The 21,410-nt window shown below is 51.8% G+C and overlaps 1 protein-coding gene across 6 annotated transcripts in view; it reads right to left on the bottom strand.

The window, feature by feature from the left end:
• The window catches only part of GRID1 (glutamate ionotropic receptor delta type subunit 1), a 695,423-nt gene that overhangs the window by 459,276 nt on the left and 214,737 nt on the right, over positions 1-21,410 (bottom strand). For all 6 annotated transcript variants that reach the window (XM_040485619.1, XM_040485616.1, XM_040485615.1 and 3 more), the window contains one exon: positions 14,918-15,123. In XM_040485619.1, the coding sequence (XP_040341553.1) occupies positions 14,918-15,123 (206 nt within the window). The remainder of the gene's footprint in view (positions 1-14,917; positions 15,124-21,410) is intronic.

Here is a 21,410-nt window from a genome sequence, read left to right on the forward strand (position 1 = left end):
CACCCAGAGTTTCTTTAGAAATACTCCAGTGGAGACCCCAGGCCCCCAAATACAACCTTGCAGTGCCTCAGTCTCATCATCTGGAGTGGTGACAACAGCCTGGCTCTGGACAGAGTGTCAGACCAGAGTGAGGGGCGCCATACCATGGGAGGGAACAGGGTGAAGTCATTTATGAAAGACCTACTCTGGGTCAGACAACACTGGGCATTCACCCCACACATTGTCTCATTTAACTTCACCACAATCCGGGGGTAAGTAGGGATAAGCTTCCCTATGTTGTCAGTGCGCTCAGATAAAGAGAGTAAGCCCAGCTGCATAACTTCTAAGCCTTTACTCCTGTTGCCCCAAATGTCCTTCCACCTTGAGGATGGGTCCCATGTGCCACATGCCAAATCCCCTATCTGACCCTGTCAGAGAAGCAGAGTTTTTCTCTGCACATTGACTTAGAGCAATTAATGAGTCAGGGATATATTTGCTTTGCATTTCCTGGGCAGGTGACCATTTTGGGCATGGCTCTTTTCTCATTGAAAGATACCCCAGACAAGTGGAAGAGAGACAGACGCACAGCCCTGGGCTAGATTGTCCTTGCTCAACCTCTTCCTGGCTCCAGAACCCAATCTGAGTGCCCAACTAGCTTATTATGCAACTTCCCTTCTTTTGGAAGCTGAAACTTGCCAGATTTGAAAGGATACCTCCCTTCATAGAAAGAAAAAGTCATGATTTTTTACAAATGCCCACTAAATGAAATGTGCAAATAGCATTCCCCATTACACAGAAAAAAATTTATGTCTGAGGTTTCCCACTCTGCCATGACTATAGCCCAGGTCCCCTGGGACGTGGAATGAGAGGCAAGAATAGGATTGGAATCCACAGCATGAGAAGGGGCACTATGTAAGTCTATCCTGTCCTAAGAGGAATGCTGCAGCCCAAGCCCAAGGAGCAGAGGTCACAGCTGTGGCCACACAGGCACGGCCTAGAACCTATGGGTGATGCTGAGAGCTGGCAGGGGGGTGGGGTGCAGTTGGGAGCAGCAATGGGTGGGATGGATGGCAAGGGAATCCCACAGTACTATCTCCCACTACACTGGTGGGCCCACTATGGGGGCGGGGAATGTCACACAGGCCCCAAAGTGTCAGTGTGGAAGCAGGTCAACAAGGGCAGGAGACGTGAGCAAACTCTCCCTCTTCATACAAACATACGCACACAAACATACAATGGCAGCACAGATTTGTTTACCTATTGGCACAAGTGCAAACAAACGGAAGCCCACAGGGGGTGAGGCCTGCGCTGGGCTCAGGGGCTGTCCTACCCGACTCCCATTAAGTGGTAGCGGAAAGTTAGCTGTGGGTTGGGTTAGGTCTTGTTGCTGCTTGCCTGAAATCCCTGGCAAAGGATGGGGAAAGGCTGTTCTGCAAAGGGTGTGTCCTCTCAGCCCTTCCAGAAAAAGAGTCCTTGGAGCAGCAAAGCAGTCCCATTTTCACATACATTAATAAGATGCAAAGCTCTTTAGGCTGATTGCTTGCTCCTCGCAGGAAGCCACCATGGGTGGCTGCCAGGAGGCTGTGCTCACCCCTGAGAAGTCGCTGGGTTGTCACATGAAGCAGGGGCCTGTGTGATTTCCTGCAGCAAGGGCCCATGCAGGGAGTCCCAAATGAGGCTACCTACCCAGGGCCCTGTGCCATCCCCATGGCCCCAGCAAGCCGAGGGGGCAGAGGGAACACCTCCCCCAGAGTAGCCCTAATCAGCTCCACAAACATCGGCTCCCTGTGGCCTGACAACTATGATCTACTATCTCCTTAGACTTCCCATGTCCCTGAGTTACTTCCTATAGAGTCGAACAATGGCAGAGAGGACACCTGCACCCTGGTCCCTTTCCAGATTGTGCTGCTGACCTGCTCACAACCCTCCTGTGACTCCCCATTAGATTGAAACCAAGTTCAAAGTCCTCCAATGACCTGAGAAGTCTTCTGGGCTTGGACCCATCCCATCACTCTTTGTCTGACTCACCCAGCACCAGGCATACCCTCCTCCTCCCGGATCCTCCATCATGCCAAGCTCATTCCAACCTCAGGACCTTTGCATGTGCCATTCCATCTGCTGAAATTGTTCTGCGGTCAGATCTTGCTTTACATGTTCCATCACGCCCTTCTGGTCCCTCCACAAACACCTCCTCCGTGGTAGCACCATCCCTGATCACCACATCTAAAACGATGTCACTGCAGAACCACTCTCTTCTTACCTTGCTTTGTCTTTCTTCACAGAGGTTATCACTACCTGAATTACTGTGGCTTTATTCATTTACTTATTTATTTAGGGACCACCCTCTGCCTCCACTGGAATGTCAATCCTTTGAAATCAGGGACCTTGTCTGTCTCAGTCACTCTGTATCCATAGTACCTACAATAGGGCCTGATCCATGTTAGCTGCTCAATGAACTTTTTGATCCATTTGAAGACCAGCAAACTGAGACCCGAAGAGGCGCTAGTCTGTAGGGTGCAGCATCCCAGGCAAATCTGGGCTGGGCTGGCTCAGACATTTATTGCCTGGGACTGTAGGCTCACTTCCTGTTCTCTAAATCACATCTCACTTGCAAGAAGAGACTAACCCCCACCTTTCAGGTGCCTCCCCAGTCCTCAGAAATGGCTAGGCAGAGTCAATTCTCAGCATATCCCCAAATGCATCAGCCAGGCCTTTAAAAAATTGTCCAGTTCCCTTTATCATACTCAGTAGCCCTCCCAGAGCCCTGGAAAGCTATAACAACGCCCATGAACAGAGCTACCTGCCAGGGTCAAGAAACTACCACCAGCACTGTCGAGCACTATTAGGGGCACAAACCAAAACCCAATGATAACCCTCTGTCTAAAGAGCTGACCTCCACATGCTTAAAGACCAAGACCTTCTTGCAAATACAAAGAAGGATCCTAAGGCAGTTTAGCAACACCCGGGCACCAGCCAGCAAGGATAAGAAGAGTATGGGATGCACAGAAAACAAGGGTGGTACCTAGAGGATCCAGGGGAGACGCAGGAATTCTCAGGAACAGTGCACTAAGGATGACTGCCGGTGCTTAGTGAGAAAGGCCTGAGAAAGGAGAACGGGGCTTACTTCACGCCATTCCCGTATTTAATATGCTTACGTTGATGGCATATAAGCCATAAATCAGACGTTGCCACTCAGCGGTCTGCAAGCCTTATCAACCCTGCCACAGGCAGAGCTGGCCAACAGAGAGCTTAAAAGTTTTGTAATTAGTTGCCAACATTTAAAAATTAAGAGATTTCAGGGGCGCCTGGGTGGCGCAGTCGGTTAAGCGTCCGACTTCAGCCAGGTCACGATCTCGCGGTCTGTGAGTTCGAGCCCCGCGTCGGGCTCTGGGCTGATGGCTCAGAGCCTGGAGCCTGTTTCTGATTCTGTGTCTCCCTCTCTCTCTGCCCCTCCCCCATTCATGCTCTGTCTCTCTCTGTCCCAAAAATAAATAAACATTGAAAAAAAAATAAAATAAAAAAATAAAAAATAAAAATAAAAATTAAGAGATTTCACAGTAAAGTCCAGATTTCTGGCTCCTTTTGAGACACAGAAAGCACTGGCCATACCAGGCCTTCACGTGGGAATCTCAAGGGCAGCCTAACTGTCCCCTTCAGGGAAGGCTGTGCCCTCCAGGCACCCACGGTTGGTACAATCTCGGCCCTTCTTACAGCCCACCTGCTCTACACTTCAGTATTCCTGCCTGGAGGTCACAGGCATTTGGATTTGTGACTTGGTTGTCCCTGGCTGGCGTTCCAAAGGGAGGCTGCAGCTATTCTTATCTAATCCTTTGTTTGTCTTCAAAGGCCCCAAGTTACAGAGCGCCCAAGAGTGGTTCATGTGGTTACCTGGGCTGGGTGGACCCACCTGACTGCCACCGAGCAGCAAGAGGACAGCAGACACACAGCTCCCTTGCCCGCTCTGCTGTGCTAGCCATGGGGCTGTCTCCAACTGGGTGCTCACGGTTTGGGCACCCACTTCTCTTGCTTGTGGTTCTTCCCGAGCAGCTAAGCTTGCTAGCTCTTCAGGGGCAGGGCCCCTGTCTTTCTCCACCAAAGAATCCAGTGCAAGGGGTCCAGGGAAAGGGGCCCGTTGTGTTGATGGTGGTTGGCCACCCAACAGGCTGTTAAAGGAGGGCTTCTCATCCCCAAAGTAATTCTGCAGAAAGTACCAGCAGCTCTTTCTCCTTCTATCAGCCCAGCAAGCAGCAGCTCTGAGAAGCTACTAGTAGCTGTGCCTGCTTGGCCGGGCAAGGGAGAGCCCAGACCGGAGGAGATTCCCTGAATGCTCCCACCTGCTCCTGGGCACCAACTGCAGGTGCCCAGCCAGCACAAGGGGCCTGAGGGGGCACTGAGATGTCCTCTCCTCCCCCATCCCCCCATGGACTCTAACATCTCTCCAGGTGAGCACTGGGATGAGAGGCCAGTCTGCAATCCCAGCTGCACCAGCTGAGAGCTGTGAACATTCTGTCACTTTTTGCTAATCCCATCCCTTACCACCTGGTTTTCCTCACCTGGTTCCGGGAGCTGTGCTTTCTGACATAGAATGCGTGAGAAGCCATCCTGACAGACTGGCCATAGCCCTGCTCCTCTGAGCCACTAACACATGTGCCCTTGACCCCAGCAGCCCAACTGGTTCTACAATCCCAGCCAAACACTTTCTACAGACACAATAACAAAACTACCATTCACAGAGCACCAGCCCTGCACTGGGCCTTCTCGTGGGCTTCATCTCATTTCAGATCCCACAGCAACCCTCAGGGAAAGTAATACTATTCCAGTTGACAGACCAGTAAATGGGCCCAAAAAGATGGCACTGAGAGTGAGCTGGGACCTGACTGTGCATCTATGTGTTCCAAAGGCAATGCCCCTTCCTCTCTGTGTTGTCAGCAGCCCTCACCCCTGGGGAAGCACCATCGTGCCCCCAGCTAAGCATCAAAGATTCTCAGATTTCTTCTGCAAAGAAGGGAAAAGGTGGGGTGTCGGAAGGAGGAGGCAGAGAAAAGGGACACACTCAGGGGTCTGCCCTGTCCCCTGTTGCTGAAATTAAAGTCATTCCTGTCCTGCCTCTCCCACTCGGGAGGAGCTGAACCCCTCCCCTCCACACCTGCCAGCATACCAGGGCTTTCTATAAGGGGCTGGAGGGATACATGCATGTTTCTCCCGGTGCACGTTTTCCTCGACATCCTACTTCCAGCTGGTTCTCTTCTCTCATACTGTCACACGGGTCTGTCCCAGCAACTCCTTTCTCCCCAATCTCCATGGCTCCAACCACGGACCACAGCCCCTGTCCCTGGCTTTCTCCCTGACATCACTCACCAACACAGACACTGAAGATTCCTAACACACTATGAGGAGGGAGATGCCACAGCAAACAGCCGAGAAATGAGCATTAGACATGCCTGTTAACAGGCCATCAACCATGCCCACTTCTCTCCTTTGGTCAAGTGACCCAGCAGCAGGTCACCATAAGAACCCCTAACGTCAATGATGAGTGCACTTCAAAATTCAGAATGTTGACCTTGCCTGGAGTCCAGCAGATTTTTCACTTTTCTCAATGCTCTGTGTGGCCCATATCCTTACATTGGCTAAGACTCATCCGTTTCCCTGTCTAAGCAGCAGTCACTGGGTACCTTCTGGTGCCCAGCCCTCCGCTAGACAGCCCCTCTGGGGCCCAGCCCTATGAGGGAGGAAAAGGAGAGAACTGCAACCCAGAATATTCCCCATGCTTAATTATCACAGTAACCTTGTAGGTCAAGTGTCATTTTAAAGCCACTGTACAGAGAGGGAAGCAAAGCTCAGAAAGCCTCATGGTGAGGGACACAGGACCTGAACCAGGTCTGTCTGGAACTCTGCCCCATTGACCACACCACAGAAGGGTTAAGGGGACCTTGGGGTCCTATGGACGTTGCTCTTCCAGTTACCAAGCAGGGAGGCACAGGCAGCCTGCCCAGCCCCTCACACTCCCTGCAGGTGTGTTAGCAGAGACAGGACCATGGGATCCAGGGGGGTGTCCCGCATTCCCCAGATGATCTCTCAAAGGTGCCCAGTCCACATTCCCCCTTCCCACCTGATCCTCAATGGCGATGTTCATCAAGTCCACCCTTTGTCATGTTCTTGGAGGAAAATGGGCTTCCCCTTGATCTGTCAAGAACAAGCTTCCTCCTCCTCCCAACAGCACATAGTAGAACAGAGCTGGGCTGTGAGTCAAGGAGTTCTGAGCTCACATTCCAGCTCTGTCACATAATCTGGGAGCATGAGCAGGTCCCACAACCACCAGTTTCCAATGCTCTGTGATAGCCCTTCCTTCCTAGCTTGCTGAGATTGGGTGAATCAGTGGGTCCTACATAAGCAAGCTTGATAAATACAGGCCAGTTCCATCTCTCCCTCTGTTCCACATCCCCCTCCTCACCACTTTCACCCCAAAGTTGAGCCAGGTTGAAACAAAGTAGGAGAAAGGAGGTGCCTGGTCCTCATCATCCACACACCTGCAGGACACCTGCTTGCTCCTAGGAAGCTCATCTGCACACTGGGACATGGAAGACAGATTACAAAATGCCCCCAAGTCACTACCCTTTAGTGTACTACCCTCTTTGCATTATGACTTTGCACTTCCCCCAAGAGGAGTGTCCCAGGAGGCTCCCTCCTCTGCCCCTTAAATCTGGGCTGATCTCTTGGCTTGCTTTGGCCAAGAGATTGTACAAAAGCAATAAGGCACCAGGTCTGAGCCTGGGCCTCAAGTAGCCTGGAGCACTTGCATTTGCTCTCTTGGAACTCTGCTGCTGTCACATTAGTAAATGTGGACGAGCATGTACCATGAGAGACCTACGGCCTCGTCACCCCATCACCCTAACAACTGCCCTCCTAACTGGCAAGCCCAGCTGAATGGCCAGCTGACCACAGATGCATCAGCAAGCCCAGACAAGATCAGGCATGGCTGCCCCAGGTCTGCTGACTGCCAGACTTAGGAATAACAACAAAGGCTTATTGTTTCATGACACTGAGTTTGGGGTGGTTTGTTATACCGCACCAGCTAACTGATGCAGAGGCTTTCTCTCCTCCAAGCTGACTGGCAGCTTGGACATAGATGGCGGGTGTCTGAGGCCAAGTTCTTGGTGGCACCAAGCAAAGGCACCATTGGGAGCAATGCAGAAGACGGCAACAGAAAGCTTCTCTGTGGGTTTCTCTGTGGGCTGCACGGCACAGAGAGCTTTTCTGAGATGAATCCAGGCAATTGGAATAACCTGGCTTCACCTCTGCCTCTCTTAACACAGCTCAGCCTTCCTCTGGCTTCCTGCAATGCTGGGGAAATTCTGCCGCTTCCCTTCTGGGCTCCCCACCCCACCCTTCAATCAACAGATGGGCTGACTCACCACCTCAGGGGAGGCCCCCCAGGCAGAACACCCTTGGGGATCCAGGAGCAGAAAGGGTAATTGAGTCATTCCACTGCTACAGGCTGTTTCCCTTTGTAAATGCCTATTTCTCATGTTTGCTGCCTCCCCAGCCAGAAGGGGCTGAGAGACGCCCACAGGGAGGAAGTGACAGTTTTCTGGCTATTTAATGGCCCACAAAGGAAGAAGGAAAGGACACCAGGTGTCTCCAGACCTGCACTTCAGGTTCATGATCTCACTCTTTGACCCCAAAAAGAGGCAGAAAGGTCTCCCAGACAGCCAAGTAAGACCTTCCTGAGCACTAGGAATGGGATGGCATGATTCAAGATGCAACTCAAAATAGAAACAGCACTTGAGCAGAAAACAAACACCAGAAGACCCAGAAACATTCAAGCATTGTCCCTTGATGAGAGCTTGGACGCCTGTTTAAAATATTAAAAACTCAAACATTAAATGCTTTCAAAACACTATCTTACTCAGGTGTCCCTGCTTAGCTACAGTATTAAGAATGTGTTTTGTCTGCCCACTAGGCAATCCAGCTTCTAGAGAATGTTTGCGTGCAGCCGAGGTCAGAGCTCCTGGGATTGATTCTTCATCCACCCGTGTGCCAATCATCATCCACAGGCTTGAAAAGGTGATTCACAAAGATGAACATGTCCCACCTCCTGACCTCACACGTTCCAAGGCCCCATGGGGAGGGGAGTACAAATGACAAGTAGTCACAGCAAGAGTGGTGGGTACTGTGGAAGCCCCCGGATGACAAAAGGCGATAGAGGTGTGCTAGGAATGTGGAAGGTCCCACAGGGAGGGAGCCCACAACGGCTTCCCCAGTACGCATGGGGGTCCACAAGGATCAAGGGCAGTGAGGACAGAGAAAGAAGGGGACAGCGGCCATGTGGAGTCTCTGTTCTCTTCCCCATCTCAGCCCCAGGCCGCCAGTTCTGGCTGCCTTGAGCATCCCTGAGCTCCAAACCTACCAGAACAAACTCAACACAGTATCTTTTCCTCATAAGCTTATTTCTAAGAATTTCGCGCCCCCCCCGCGAGGAAGCATTTCTCAGACTCATAGCACTTTTGCTGAAGTACTAAGGCTTTAAAATCCGTAAACAGTAGGATATAATTAAATGCAAATGCAGGGCCACATTTAAAAATTAATCTTCTATAATTAATTAGTAATTTAAAATATTCTCGTAAATGATACTTAAATGGCACAGAATTATCCTAGCTCTGAGTGATAAAGTCGCCTGCTGAAGCTTTACCATGTTGGAGTGAGAAATATTTGCATATATCATGTGGGACAACAGAACACTGAGATTACTTAATTTTCCTTTGCTATAAATGTATTAAAAAAACACAGTCTTTATATTCAAATTGTGGGAGCAAACTCACTTGCTGCAGCAAACTCTGAGAAGCAATTGATTCAAAGCCAGGAGTTAACCCAGCCTGTGCTTCTAGTAAGGATTAAATTGGCCTCCAGCCACACTCCTTGCCTGGGAAGCCAGTCTGAGCAGCGTTGAGGAGAAATTTGGGGAGTGGCCTTTTCCACCTCTGTCCCTTCTATTCACCTGTGCCTCACAATCTGGGTGAAAGGGGACCCCCAGTCCCGAGCAATGGGGAGCTGTCCTACCAATAGGCCACTCCTCTCACTGTTTTTCTCTCCCATCCTTCTGGCTACAGAAAGAGATCACCAATATCTAACTGCAAAAGCTAACTGCCACCTGCTGTAACCATCACTTGCCATTTCTCTCCCAACATTGCAATGCCTTCCCCAGACTGCTCTGCCACCAGCAATGCCTTTACCCTGGTGTGTGTGTGTGTGTGTGTGTGTGTGTGTGTGTGTGTGCACATATTTATGTATAGGTGTGGGGGCTGAGTGGCTGTCTGTTAGGCTGTGCTCGTCTGAGGGTCTGCTTGTACCAGCTATGAGGCTGGTTAGCCGTATCATTGCATCAGCCTGTGTCTATGTGCGTGTGCGTGTGCGTGTGTGTGTTTGTGCCTGTGTCACACATGTCTAGTCTCCCACACTGGCCTGCATGGCTGCTTATCGTCAGTCCTCTCCCAACACACTCACCTCTCTGCACACTGCTCCCCCTACCCCATGCCAAAGCTGGGCCTGGGAATGTCCCACCCACAGGGGCAGCCACTGCCATTTGCCAACCCACCCAGGCCTAAGGCAGGGTTCTTAAGCAAAATTCACCCTTCCCAATAGCAGAACTTTTAAGACCAAGGCCCTTACTGACAGGCTGGCCCAGGACTTGAAGACAAGCTGAAAAGGCAACGAAGGTACACACAAGAAAACCTAACTTCGAGCTCTTTCTATTAGAGGTAAGAAATATAAAATATCCATGCATTTATTCCCTCAGCAGCCATTGTGGGCTAGCCTTGTGCTGCTCTTGAAAGATACAAAGGTGGACACCACCCAGCCCTGTCCATGAGGGGCTCACTTTCTTGTGGGAAGGACAGGGTGCCCAATATCTACAGGCCACACCGAGCTGGATGGTGTGCGAGCTGCCGGGACCTGCTGGCTGCTGTCTGCCTCAGGAACTGGGCAACTCTTCTTCAAGAGTGCACAAATGTTTCAAATACTTTGTTTCTTACTCTTTCTAGAAAAACGAAAGAGACAGGGAAGGAAGGGAGAGGAAGAAACAAGGAGGATACAATAGGAAAGAGGGAGGCCTAAGTCCATCTAGAGGCAGGGGCACACAAATGACAAAAAAGAACTGAAAGAACAAAGTCCTGGAGTACCCCACCCCCACCTCCAGAGGAATCCTCAGTGGATGAGAGCTCTGGGGTATGCCACCTAGGCCAGCCACTGCGAATGCCCAACACGACTATGGTCATGGTGGTGTAGCCACAATATTTAACGTCATGTAGGTTTCCAGGAGGAGACACCACCTCTGTGTCCCCAGCCAGTACTTGATATGGCTCCTGGTCCATATGAGCCTGAGTGCATAGTAGGCACCCAAGTAGGCATCCATAGTAGGCACCCAATCTGTACTAAATGGTTGGGTGTTTAGGTAGGAGGATGGATAGATGGACAGAAGGATGGATGAATGGATGGATGGATGGATGGATGGATGGATGGATGGATGGATACACGCATGCATGCATGCATGCATGCACGGACAAACAGACGGACACATGGACAGATGAGGGACAGATGGATGGAATCACCTCCAGGAAGACGAGATGAAGCCCAGGACCAAAACTGAGTGTGCACTGGAGGTCTCCCTATCAAACCTGGCCCAAGAAGAAGGGACAATAAGACATACATACCCTTCTCAGCACTGGGGCTGTGGTTATGGAGTGCACTGTAAACTGTTAGCCTCAAAGACTCCAAAAAGGACACCAAGAACAAACTGGTCCTGAAGTTTAGACTCCCCACCTTGGATCAGAGACCCCTTCCTGCTGATACCCCAGCCTCAGCCTCATCCACTCTCCACCCTGTGCATCCATTGCTGAAACCACATGACGCACAAGTCCCTGAAAACACTGGGGCTCTCCAGACTTCTGTCCCCCAGCATTCCCTTTGGCCATGAGGTTAATGAAGGTTCATTCCTGTAGACCCAGCCCCAGTGTCACCTACTCCAGGAAGCATCCCTGAGCGTCTGGCCACCCCCATCTCTCCCTGGCCAGAGGGCATTGCTTCATCCTTGGCACTCTCACAGAACCTGGTCCACACCTCTGCTCTGACAGGTGAAGGAGTCTGTTCACACCTCTCTCCTCCCCACCAAACTGGGAGCTCCATGTGAGCAGGGACAACAGCCTCAGTGCCCAGCACAAAACTTGACATGGCACTCAGGCTCATTAAATTCTAGAGAAATGAAAGATGGAACCCACAGACAGAAGGAAGAAGGTTCCAATAGCTACAGACAGGATTCCCAGGCAAAGCCTCTGCCCTCAGCCCCTCTCAGGACTCCCACGGCCCTGGAGTGAGGAGAGGACACTCACATCCCCAAACCCCTAGCGGGTGGTTCAGGCTGACAGGCTACATGGAGACAGCGGCATAGTGGGTATCACTGCGTAATGAAGCCCCACTTAGCAGTCAGTGGTCTACAGACATATCAAGGCCCAGCTGAGGATAGAATGAGTCCAACTCACTTCCCAGTTAGGGTGATTAAAAAGTGCTGCCTACCCTTACTCAGAGATCCAATGGCAATCCCAGAGCAAAACAAGCCTTTCAGGAAGAAGGATTCTCTATGGCCTATGCCCTCAGCAGTCCCCAAGGGCACCCCACAGTGGGCTCCAGGTCTGGGACCAAGGGACCAGAGTGCTGTCACCCCTGAGCCCAGTTTCCCCAAGGGGGGCCTTTTAAAAACAACGCACTAGTGTGGTGGTTGTGTAGACTGTGATAAAAAGATCCCAGAGGAGGGAATGTGGATTCAAGACTGAGTGATGGAAGGTGAGGGGATCTTGAGGTGGGGCCTGTTATATGAGCCCACGTGCCTCCCCCCATGGCCTCGGCCTGCTTGTTCTGCTGACACCCACCCGCTACCAAGGCCAGACTCCCCCACGGCTCCCAGCCAGGATGGCTTCTCATAAAGTGGGATCACAGAGATGCCGGTGGTGCATGGGCCCCCAGGCTGAGTCCCCCACATTGAATGCACGCATCCTGGACACTGGACAGAGACACAGCTCCCAACACAGCATGTGGACAGCCTGGCAAGTCCCAGGCAGCCAAGTCCACATCATACAGAATTTGTCACTAGCGATAGTGAAAGTGCCAGCCTTCCCAACAGATTCACATGTAGCAAAATGTAGAAGATTCAGGCAGAACCATGTTTCTCCCTCCTCCCATCAGCCGGGCTTTTTGAGTGGGGAAGGGAGAAATTACAGTCAGGAGAGCGACATACCCCACCACTACTGTGGCTCGCACACACCAGTCCTGACTGGGTATAATATCCATGTGTCTTCAATAGCTGTGGGGCTCTCAGGCCATTTACTGCCCCATAACAGTGTTCTGAGTTTCTTAAAATTCAGGACCTGTCCCGTCAGTGGATCAGCCTTGCGAACACCCTCTATCCTCATTATAACAAACAAGAGGTGGGCTCAGTCTGCTCAGAAAGCCCAAGCAAGGCCTCCAGGCAGTGAATGAAGGTTTTGTGCAGTGATGGCCTCCCAAGGTGTCTCCCAGAGGATCTTCTGGACTAGCCAGCCATACATGTCACATTCACCTTCCTTCTCTTACTGTTTTTAGTAGATGCCCTAAAATTCTTTGAGCATAAGCACCCTAAAATCCTCTGCCAGACCTTGGACAGAGGCAGTTGAGCCATATCCCCCAGCAGGAACGGAGCATGGCCACACTGACCTACCACCGACACGATAATATTCTCTCATCCCAACAACATGGCAAATGGGGACCCTGGAGTGGGTCAAATCTGGATTTGACTCCTGCCCAATTAACCGGTGGCTACTTGTGTGACCTAAAGCCAATCATTTAACTTCCTCAGCTTCACTTGCCCCATTTGCAGACCATGACAATTAGGGAAAGCACACAAAGGGCCAGGACCATGGTGGGTACCCAGGAAATGAAACCTCCCCACCCCCACCCCAGGCATATGAGATCGAAAACCAAGACCCTGACCAGCTGGAGCTGAAGGCAAAAAAGCCCAGGTGCCCTCCTTCCCCACGGTCTCCGGCCAGCACTCCCAGGGGCTTGTCACTCTTGCCCTGCATTCAGAGTAGCCCCTCCTGGGGCGTCCCCAGCTCTGCAGCACCCAGCAAAGCAAAGACTTTGCAAACACAGGAGGGGGGGGGGGCAAGGGGGGGATCAAGAAGGCAACAGGCCAAAGCCAAGCCAAGTATTTCCAACACTGCAGAAGTTTGCATAATTATCCACTTGGAAATAATATCTTTAGGCCAGTCTTATTTGCATCTTAAATCCCTACAGGGCCTAGAAACAGAGCAAGGGCTGAATTCATCTGGAAGGGAAACAGTGAATATGATGTTTCCTAAAAAGCTATGTACCAAATGCTTTACCATCGCTCTAGTCTCCTTCATCCCTACTTTACAGATGAAGAAACTGAGGTCTCACCGGTGAGGCAAATCACCCAAGGTCACAACGATACTAAGTGGAGGAGTTGGGACTTGACCCCAAATCTGCTGAACTCCGAAGCCAATACTCTTCCCACTCCCAAGCTTAACAACAGAGCAGTGACAAGGCAGAAAGGAAGCAAGCAGAGGAGGCAAGATATGGGCAAAAAGAGACAGGAAGAAGCCCAGCAACAGAATTAGTGGACACCTTCACCAGAGCAGACTCCGGCCGGGGGAATTTAGCAAGGACAAAAGCTTTCCTGTGAGCAGACACCGACACATGCGCTGCTGGGAACATTCTGAGAAAGCCTGGATGCATTAGAGCCGATCCCAGGCTGCCCATTACTGGCCTGAATCACTTCCTACAGGGAAACGTGTTCCCGAGAAAATGCCGGGCGCCGACAGGACATCACAGCCTGGCTGACCACCAGCGTGATCTGGGCACTGATTAGGCCAAGAGCGGCAGGGCTGGCAGCCAACTGCACCAAATTAAGCGTTCCGAATTTTAAGTTCTCTGGCGGTGGGCTCTGTGCCGGTTCCTGATGCGTAAGGTAGCATTCTGAGTAATAATTAATTAGAGGGGAAAGCGGAATAAGCAACCAAAGTACATCAACTGGAATTAGTATAATTCTTTCTCTTCATTTTCCTTTCAATCAGAGACAGCCAAACAGGTGACTGGGGTTGGAAAGGAAATCGCAGGGAGCATTTGGGCACCGGGCGACCCCTCTGGTCCACCCCTCCTCCCAGGCACACCACACCCCCAGCACAGCCCCCACCCCTAGAAACCAACCCAGGCCAGAGAAGCACCTGCTGCGTCCAGCTCGTCACCTTTCTGCCATCAGACCGCCAGGGCTGGCACCATCAGCCAACTCAGAGAGTATTTCTCATTGCCTATTCTCAAGACACCAAATTCTTTGTTAAGCTGCTGGGCCCTGTCTTCATTAGAAGGCCCTAACCCCTGATAGAGGTGTTTAAAAAAAATGCACTGATTAGCCAGGCACCAAAAATACAAGCACGCACACCAAGTATCATTTGAGATTATGCAACCAACACCTCCTCCAGGTGCTAACAAATACCAAGGCAGAGCTGCCCACCTCTACAGAAAGCTGGAAATTTATTTTATCCCTAGAGGCTTACACCTGTCAACAAAGAGAGGAAAATTAAAACACCACCACCACAAACAAACCACAGCCTGGGTTTGGCCTCAGGTATCCCTGGCAGAGACTTGTAAACAGGCTTCCCGCCAGCTGCCCCCAGCCTCTCAGTGTCCATGAAGGCCTTGGGTCACCTGCTGGGGATCAGTCGGGAGCCAGGTTGTGCTCGGGGTCTCTTTCTGGAATGTGCTGTGGGCCCAGCACCCAGGAGTCCCCACATCCAGTTTGCTCCTGCACGAGTAGGCTGTGCCTGGCAGCCACCTGGGCCACCCCACAGCACCCCGGGGAGAGGCTCCTGCGGCCCCAGGCCCCACCACTTACCTCATTGATGAAGGAGTGGGCCCCCTGCGGGCTGAGCAGAAGGATGGCTCGGCGTAGTGTGTCCCGATAGCGGTTCAGCTCCTCTGTCTTCATCGTGGTGAAGAGACTGGTGAACACGTGGCTAATGTTCTTGTCCACCTTTTGCAAAGAGACGTCAAGGCCCAGCCGCGAGGCCTGATCCAGAAAGCTTTGGAGCCCACGGATATCTAAGCAGTGGAGAAGGGGGAGGAAAGAATGAGCTTTAAGCAGGAAGGGTCTAACCCCAATGCTCCGCGCCAGGTACAGGCCGCTGCCACAAGCCACGGCTCACGTCTGCCACAGTGACCACTGAACAGAGATGGAAAACACCCACACATCTGTTTGGCCCCAGGGTGAGTGTCTCCCACCGTGAGGAGCATGCCCCACCATCCAAAAGGTCCTGTGGCCAGAAAACCCTTTGTGATGACCTCCCTTTCTCTCCCTATTGCTTCCACCCAATGGGAGCAAAAGTTCTAGCAGTTCTGTCCTCCACACCTGAGCTGCCCCCTCCACAGGATGCTCTGGGCCTGCCCATGTCACACAAGGTGCTCTCTCCCGGAGCCTGGGATGCCCATGGGCCACCATGGGCACACCCTGCCCCATCCACTCCCCCAGAATCAAATTCACAGTAAACAGTATTAATTCAACCAGAGCGCCTTTCCCAACCCATTACTCTCCCAGACTTTCCCTTCATGCCCATTCCACAAACTTCTTGAGCTTGCCAGGCACCATGCAAGCTGCTATAGTGAACCCTCAGCTGCCCACCTTTCCAGGATGACAGACTCACCAGTAAGTCTAGTCCCAGCGAGACGTAACAAGAGTGGTTATGGAAAACAAGACACAGTGTCAGGGAGGAGACCAGGGCGCCATGGAAGTCATGACTGGGGTGCTGGGGGGAAATGTGCAGGGGGCCCCAATTTCCCACCACGGGGGAAGCCCTGGAATAGGCTCTAGGAACTTGCCATGGACTCTGACACTTAGAATTTTGGATAGTTCCTTAAACACATGGGCAAATCTTCCATCCACCTTGTGCCTCAATTTGTTCATCTATAAACTGGGGATGTAAATTTCTGACTTCCATTTTCACAGGACTATGAGGAACCACAATTCTTCAGGGTCCCAGTTGTTTGTGTCTCAGGGGCCGGCACCTAGGAGGCACAGAGAACCAACCTCCTAATGGTTCGTGGGGAGGGCACAGCAGTGCCCCAATAAGAGCCCTGAGAGCCTTTCTAGGGATGGCAAATGCGGGACTAATATTCAATCCTGTGGCACCTGTATTCAAGTCCAGCCATGACCTCAGCCAGCTTTGCCCAACGGCAACCAGGCCCCTGAAGGACAGACACTTACCCAGAGCTGCTTGCCTGCAATGCACGGGGGTCCCAGTGCTGCTCTGCCCACTGAGTCACACAGGAAAATGGCACCAGGCAGCAGGTCAGGCTCTCTTCATCAAGGCCTTGCCCCCTCCCCCAAAGCTATGAAGTATGAAAAGGTAACAGAGATCCTGCCACAGCGCCAGAGGCTCCCGACACACAGGCCCCTGGCTATAGACACCCCTCAGATTCCCAGGGAGGCCACGCAGTCCTCACAGCCTGCTTGGGTCCTTAGAGACCTGGAGTCCCAAAGCCTCTTGAAAGAGAAGCTAAAAGAGGTTTTTAAGAAGTCCTCTTAACCGAACAGAGGGAATGACAGGGCAGAGGTGCAGAGATGGCTCAGGGTGTGGAGGTGCAACAGGTGGAGGGGACCCCCAGCTAAAAAACTCAGTCAACCCCAGCCACCCCCTCTCCTGAGCACATCACAACTCACACCTGCCAATAATAAGCTTGAACACCCGGCCCAAGCAGAAACCCAGGTCCAGCAGCCACTCCCATGCTAGGCAGGCAACGGCCTTCTATCTGTGCCCAGGATGGTCTCCCCCTGGATCTGGGCTGTTCAATAGAGCAACCACTAGCTACATGGGGCTGTTTAAATTTAAACTTAGATTCATTAAAATTAAATAACATTATACCTCAGTTCCTCGGTCACACTAGCCACATTTTAGGTACTTACCCACCACATCTGGCTGGTGGCTACCATAGCGGGCACCACAGATAGCCATCATCTATGATGGATCACTGCAGAAGTTCTATTGCATGGTACTGCCTGAGAAACTATCTCGTAACCAGCATGGTGTAAATGATGTTCCCAAATATGGGAGATTTAGACCCCTGGTAATGGCCTCCCTCTTCCTGTGCCTCGTGCCCTGTCACTCTGAAGACCCTTCGAGCCTCTACTCTGGGACACACGACCTGCTCTGACCTATAAGACAGCTGTGACTTGGTGTAAGCAGAGGTCTGAATAGGCGTTTGTGCATTCTGCTTCCGCTCTTGGAGCCTGCCACCACCATGAGAACACCCGGGGCTGGCCTGCTGAAGGGATGCGGACACACGTGGAGACTCAGGTGGGCCCCCAGGCAGCCACCCTCAGTCACAAGTCAACCGCATCCAGCTACTCGAGCGAGCCTAGAGCAGAACTGTCCAGTTGATCTACAGACGCACAACAAATAATAAATGACTTGTTCTAAGCCACTAAATCTTGGGATAGTGTGTTTCTCAGCAATGCATACTGACAGAGCGAGTTGATCAGACATCTTTATCTCGTATAGCATATGAGAACTTCAATGAAAGAACAGGGCTTATGTCTTAAAAGTAACTCCAACACAGCTTTCCCACGGCACTGCCCACGTGGAGCTGAGCGTGAGCCAGATCAGGCAAGGTCACAGCCTCTGTGGCCCCATCCCTTCACCTGGACACCAACAGCCTCACTGCCCCCATGGCTTAATCTGACCCAGATGTGAGCACAGCTGACAAGACACTGAGGGCTGACTGGGACAGGCATGAAGGTGGCACCCTCAGACCCATATCTACCAGTTCCCACTCCTCTTCTGCACCTTGCAAGGCCATCACAAGTCTTTAAACTGGCAGAGGGGCACCTGGGTGGCTCAGTCAGTTGGGCATCCAACTTTGGCTCAGGACATGATCTCACAATTCATGGGTTCAAGCCTCGCATAGGGCTGTGTGCTGACAGCTCAGAGCCTGGAGCCTGCTTCAGATTCTGTGTCCCCCTCTCTCGCTCTGCCCCTTCCCTATTCTCTCTCTCTCTCTTTCTCTCTCTCAAAAACTGAGTAAACATTTAAAAAAAATTTTTAAGTGGCAGAGACTAACCATGTCTGCAGAGGCATGCTTTCTGCACCTGTACACGAGCACATGCACAATGAGGGCTCCAGCATGGCTCTGTGTCCATGTCCTTGTGTCCATGAGTCCAATAGGGCTCTAGGGACCTCATACGTCATGCCAGCATGGCTAGTCCTCCCAAACTGGGCGCGAAGTCCCCTGAGGTCCCTTCCCTGAGGTCCCCCTGCCTAAAACCATCTCAACCTATAGGACTGTTCCACTTTCTTAGGGAACAGGAGGTGCCACTGTGTGCAGGCAACTGTCTTGGGACCCCTAAGTAGACACAAGGATATGCACACATGGAAAACACAAGTCGTCAGAGCTCCTGCACACCTTCACCTGCTCTGCTTCTGCCTACTGTTCCAGGCAGCCCCGGCTGGGACTGAGCCATCATAGAGAATTTAAGTTCCCTGTCAGCAGCTGGCTCCTCACCCCTGGAACAAGCGATGAGGGCTGAAGGCACACTCCCCAGGGACCACAGCCCCTGGCTATAACCGCCTGCTCCCACTTGGCTGAAAAGGTCAGCTCTCAGCCTCTGAAGCTCTTATTCAACTGCACATGGCGAGGGCTGGGAGCAGAGAAACGTGAGAGCTTATGCTAACTTTGCAGCCCTCCTGACATTCCCCAGGAACAGGGCCAAGGAAGCCCACTTCTCCAACACAAGTCCTTTCCTCCCTACAACAGACCGGGTTTGCAATGCCCCCTACCCCCATCCCCTCAAGAAATCCAGCTCTCCACTGCTGCTCCCCAGGAAGGGAAATTCTCCAAGAAGGTAGACTAGGGACAGAGCTGGGGCTACTCCCATGGGCAGCAGAGTGTGCACCCCAGAAGCCCCTTGGCCCCCCTGGGGTTCTGGACCTTGGCCCAGTGCCTCCCCTGCAAGGTCCCTGTGCATAATGGCCAGCCCAGGCACCACTCCTAGTGCACCTCCTCCAACCAGACCCACCCCCACTGGGCAGGGAGCTGATGGGATATCCCCAGCCCCAGCCCCAGCCCAGAAAGGGCAGGAAGAGGCAAATGGCCCACAGTTGTCCAAGGCCACAAGGAGAGGCATAAACCACGAAAGAGGGCATTGGTCACCCATGGGGATGGGGAGAGGCTCCCAGGAGAGGCATCCAGCTCCCCAGAGAAAAGAAACAGTATAGGGAGTATAGGCAAGTGCACTCCTATGAGGCATGTGATACGACGGTGCCCCACCACAGGCCTCAGCTTCCTTGGCCCGCCCTACGGGCTCTCAAGTCTTTCTAATATCTGAAACTGAACAAGCCATCCAGTGGAAATTTATTCATCCCTTATTTTCTCCTATATTAACTAAGAGCTTTCTCCATGTTGGTCCCTCTCCTAGGTGCCGAGAAACAAGAATGAATGAGCCCACGGTGTTCCTGCTGTCAAAGAACTTACATTTCAGGGGCTGGAGAACAGACCGGAACAAATAAACACCATGCTAAATAGATAATTTCCAACAGTGGTAAGAGCTCTGAAGAAAATAGATGTTGGGCTGGAGGAAACTGCAGGAGGTGGGGGTGGGAAAAGCCTCTGCAAGGAATATCAGTGAAAGGAGACAGCTCTGGAAATCTCTCAGAGAAGAACGCTGCAGACAGAAGAAACAGCATATGGAAAGTTCCAGAATGAGGCATCTGCGACACTACAGGAAGAGGGCCTTGCTCACTTCATGATGGGGGCCAGGAATAGGGAGGACCAAGAAACCCGAATCGTGGAGCTGCAAGGGAAGGAAGCTGGGGTCCATGGGCACCGGGGAGCACCTCCCACAAGTGGAGGAGGGAGAGACACAGGTCCCAAGCGCCCGAGTCCTGGACCTCCTCCCTCAACAGACCAGCCTCCTAACTGAAGGCCCATGTGCCCTCTGGCACTTCCCCACCACTCACCTCTCTGTCCAGTGCCACCCACACCATGCTGCTCTAAAGTTCATGCCCATGTCATCAGCAAACGGGGATCCTCCTCTCTCTTCATATTCCACAGTGTCCAGCCTGGAGCACCGGTCTGTGAAGGCCTCTCCTCCCTGGGCTTCCCGACACCGTGTGCTCCTTCTGCTCCCACTGTTCCCCAGTCCCATCCCCCAACACACACTCCTGTCCCCATTCCCAGATACTCCTCGGCTTCCCTCTGGCATCACCCACTGGTCAGTCTAGGTGGGAGAACATCAACACCAGACACACAATCCATCCCCACAACCCCTTTCCAGTTTCGGGTACCATCAATACCTCCCCTGGGACTTCTGCCACAGCCTCCTAAGAGGTTCCCCCAACCCTGGGGTCTTCCCCTCCAATACCTTATGCCAGGATGGCTTCTAAGTTCACATCTGCTCACAAAAGAGCCCTCCTCTAAAACTTTCCATGAATAACACAAGTTTATTTTAAAGTTGTCAGGAAATTAACATCCTCAAAAGCATCAATCAATTACAAACAAACAAAAAGCCTTCTAGAGACTCTATTATTGTACATAAAGAAACCCCATACACCTTAGCCTGTGCATAAAAAACTCTGTGGCCCTAACAGCTTTGTCTGTGTTGCTTTTGTATCACCAACACCTACTTCCAACACCACCACCAGAAACCATGCACCTAAACTCCAGGAGAAGAAGCTCTTTGCCCTTCCCTGGACATTCCCCATAAACACACACACACACACACACACACACACACACACACACACACTCATATCCCCACTCATGAGTGCGTACGCTCTGCTACCAATTGGGGTGCTCCCAATTGCACATTGACATAGCCCCACCCCTCCGTCAAACCTAGTGAAAGTCATACTCCCCTCAGAGTTTCAAAACTCACGGACATGGGAAGCAGAAACTAGGGCTTTCCCATTTCTCTCTCCCATCCCCGGGCTCAGTGCCTAGCACAGGCTCAGGGACAGTGTAAGTTTGTGGAATCAAACTGACCCAGAGCAAGAACCAGCCTGAAGCCCCGCATGCCTTCCGCAACCACGCAATGTCACGTACTTGGTAGAAGCCCAGCCATTGGCAAGGAATTGAAATTGGGCAAAAGTTTTTTTTCAAAATCTAAGGTTGTAGCTGTGATTATCCCACCACTCCTTCTGGAAAAAAAAAATCAGATAATCACGGGTACTTTAAATATTTTCATTCTGGAAAGTAACTGAAACAAAAGAACACATTTCAAATTGCTTCTCCTACTATTTTCAGCTTCGAGAAAGGTCCAAGCATTGAGAGTACTTATGAAGAATATTTTACCATCTGTGATATACAGATATATGTATAAAGGCCACCACCTCACACCC

Source organism: Herpailurus yagouaroundi, unplaced genomic scaffold, assembly GCF_014898765.1.
Source record: "Herpailurus yagouaroundi ecotype Mexico unplaced genomic scaffold, PumYag 163, whole genome shotgun sequence".
Taxonomy (NCBI): domain Eukaryota; kingdom Metazoa; phylum Chordata; class Mammalia; order Carnivora; family Felidae; genus Herpailurus; species Herpailurus yagouaroundi.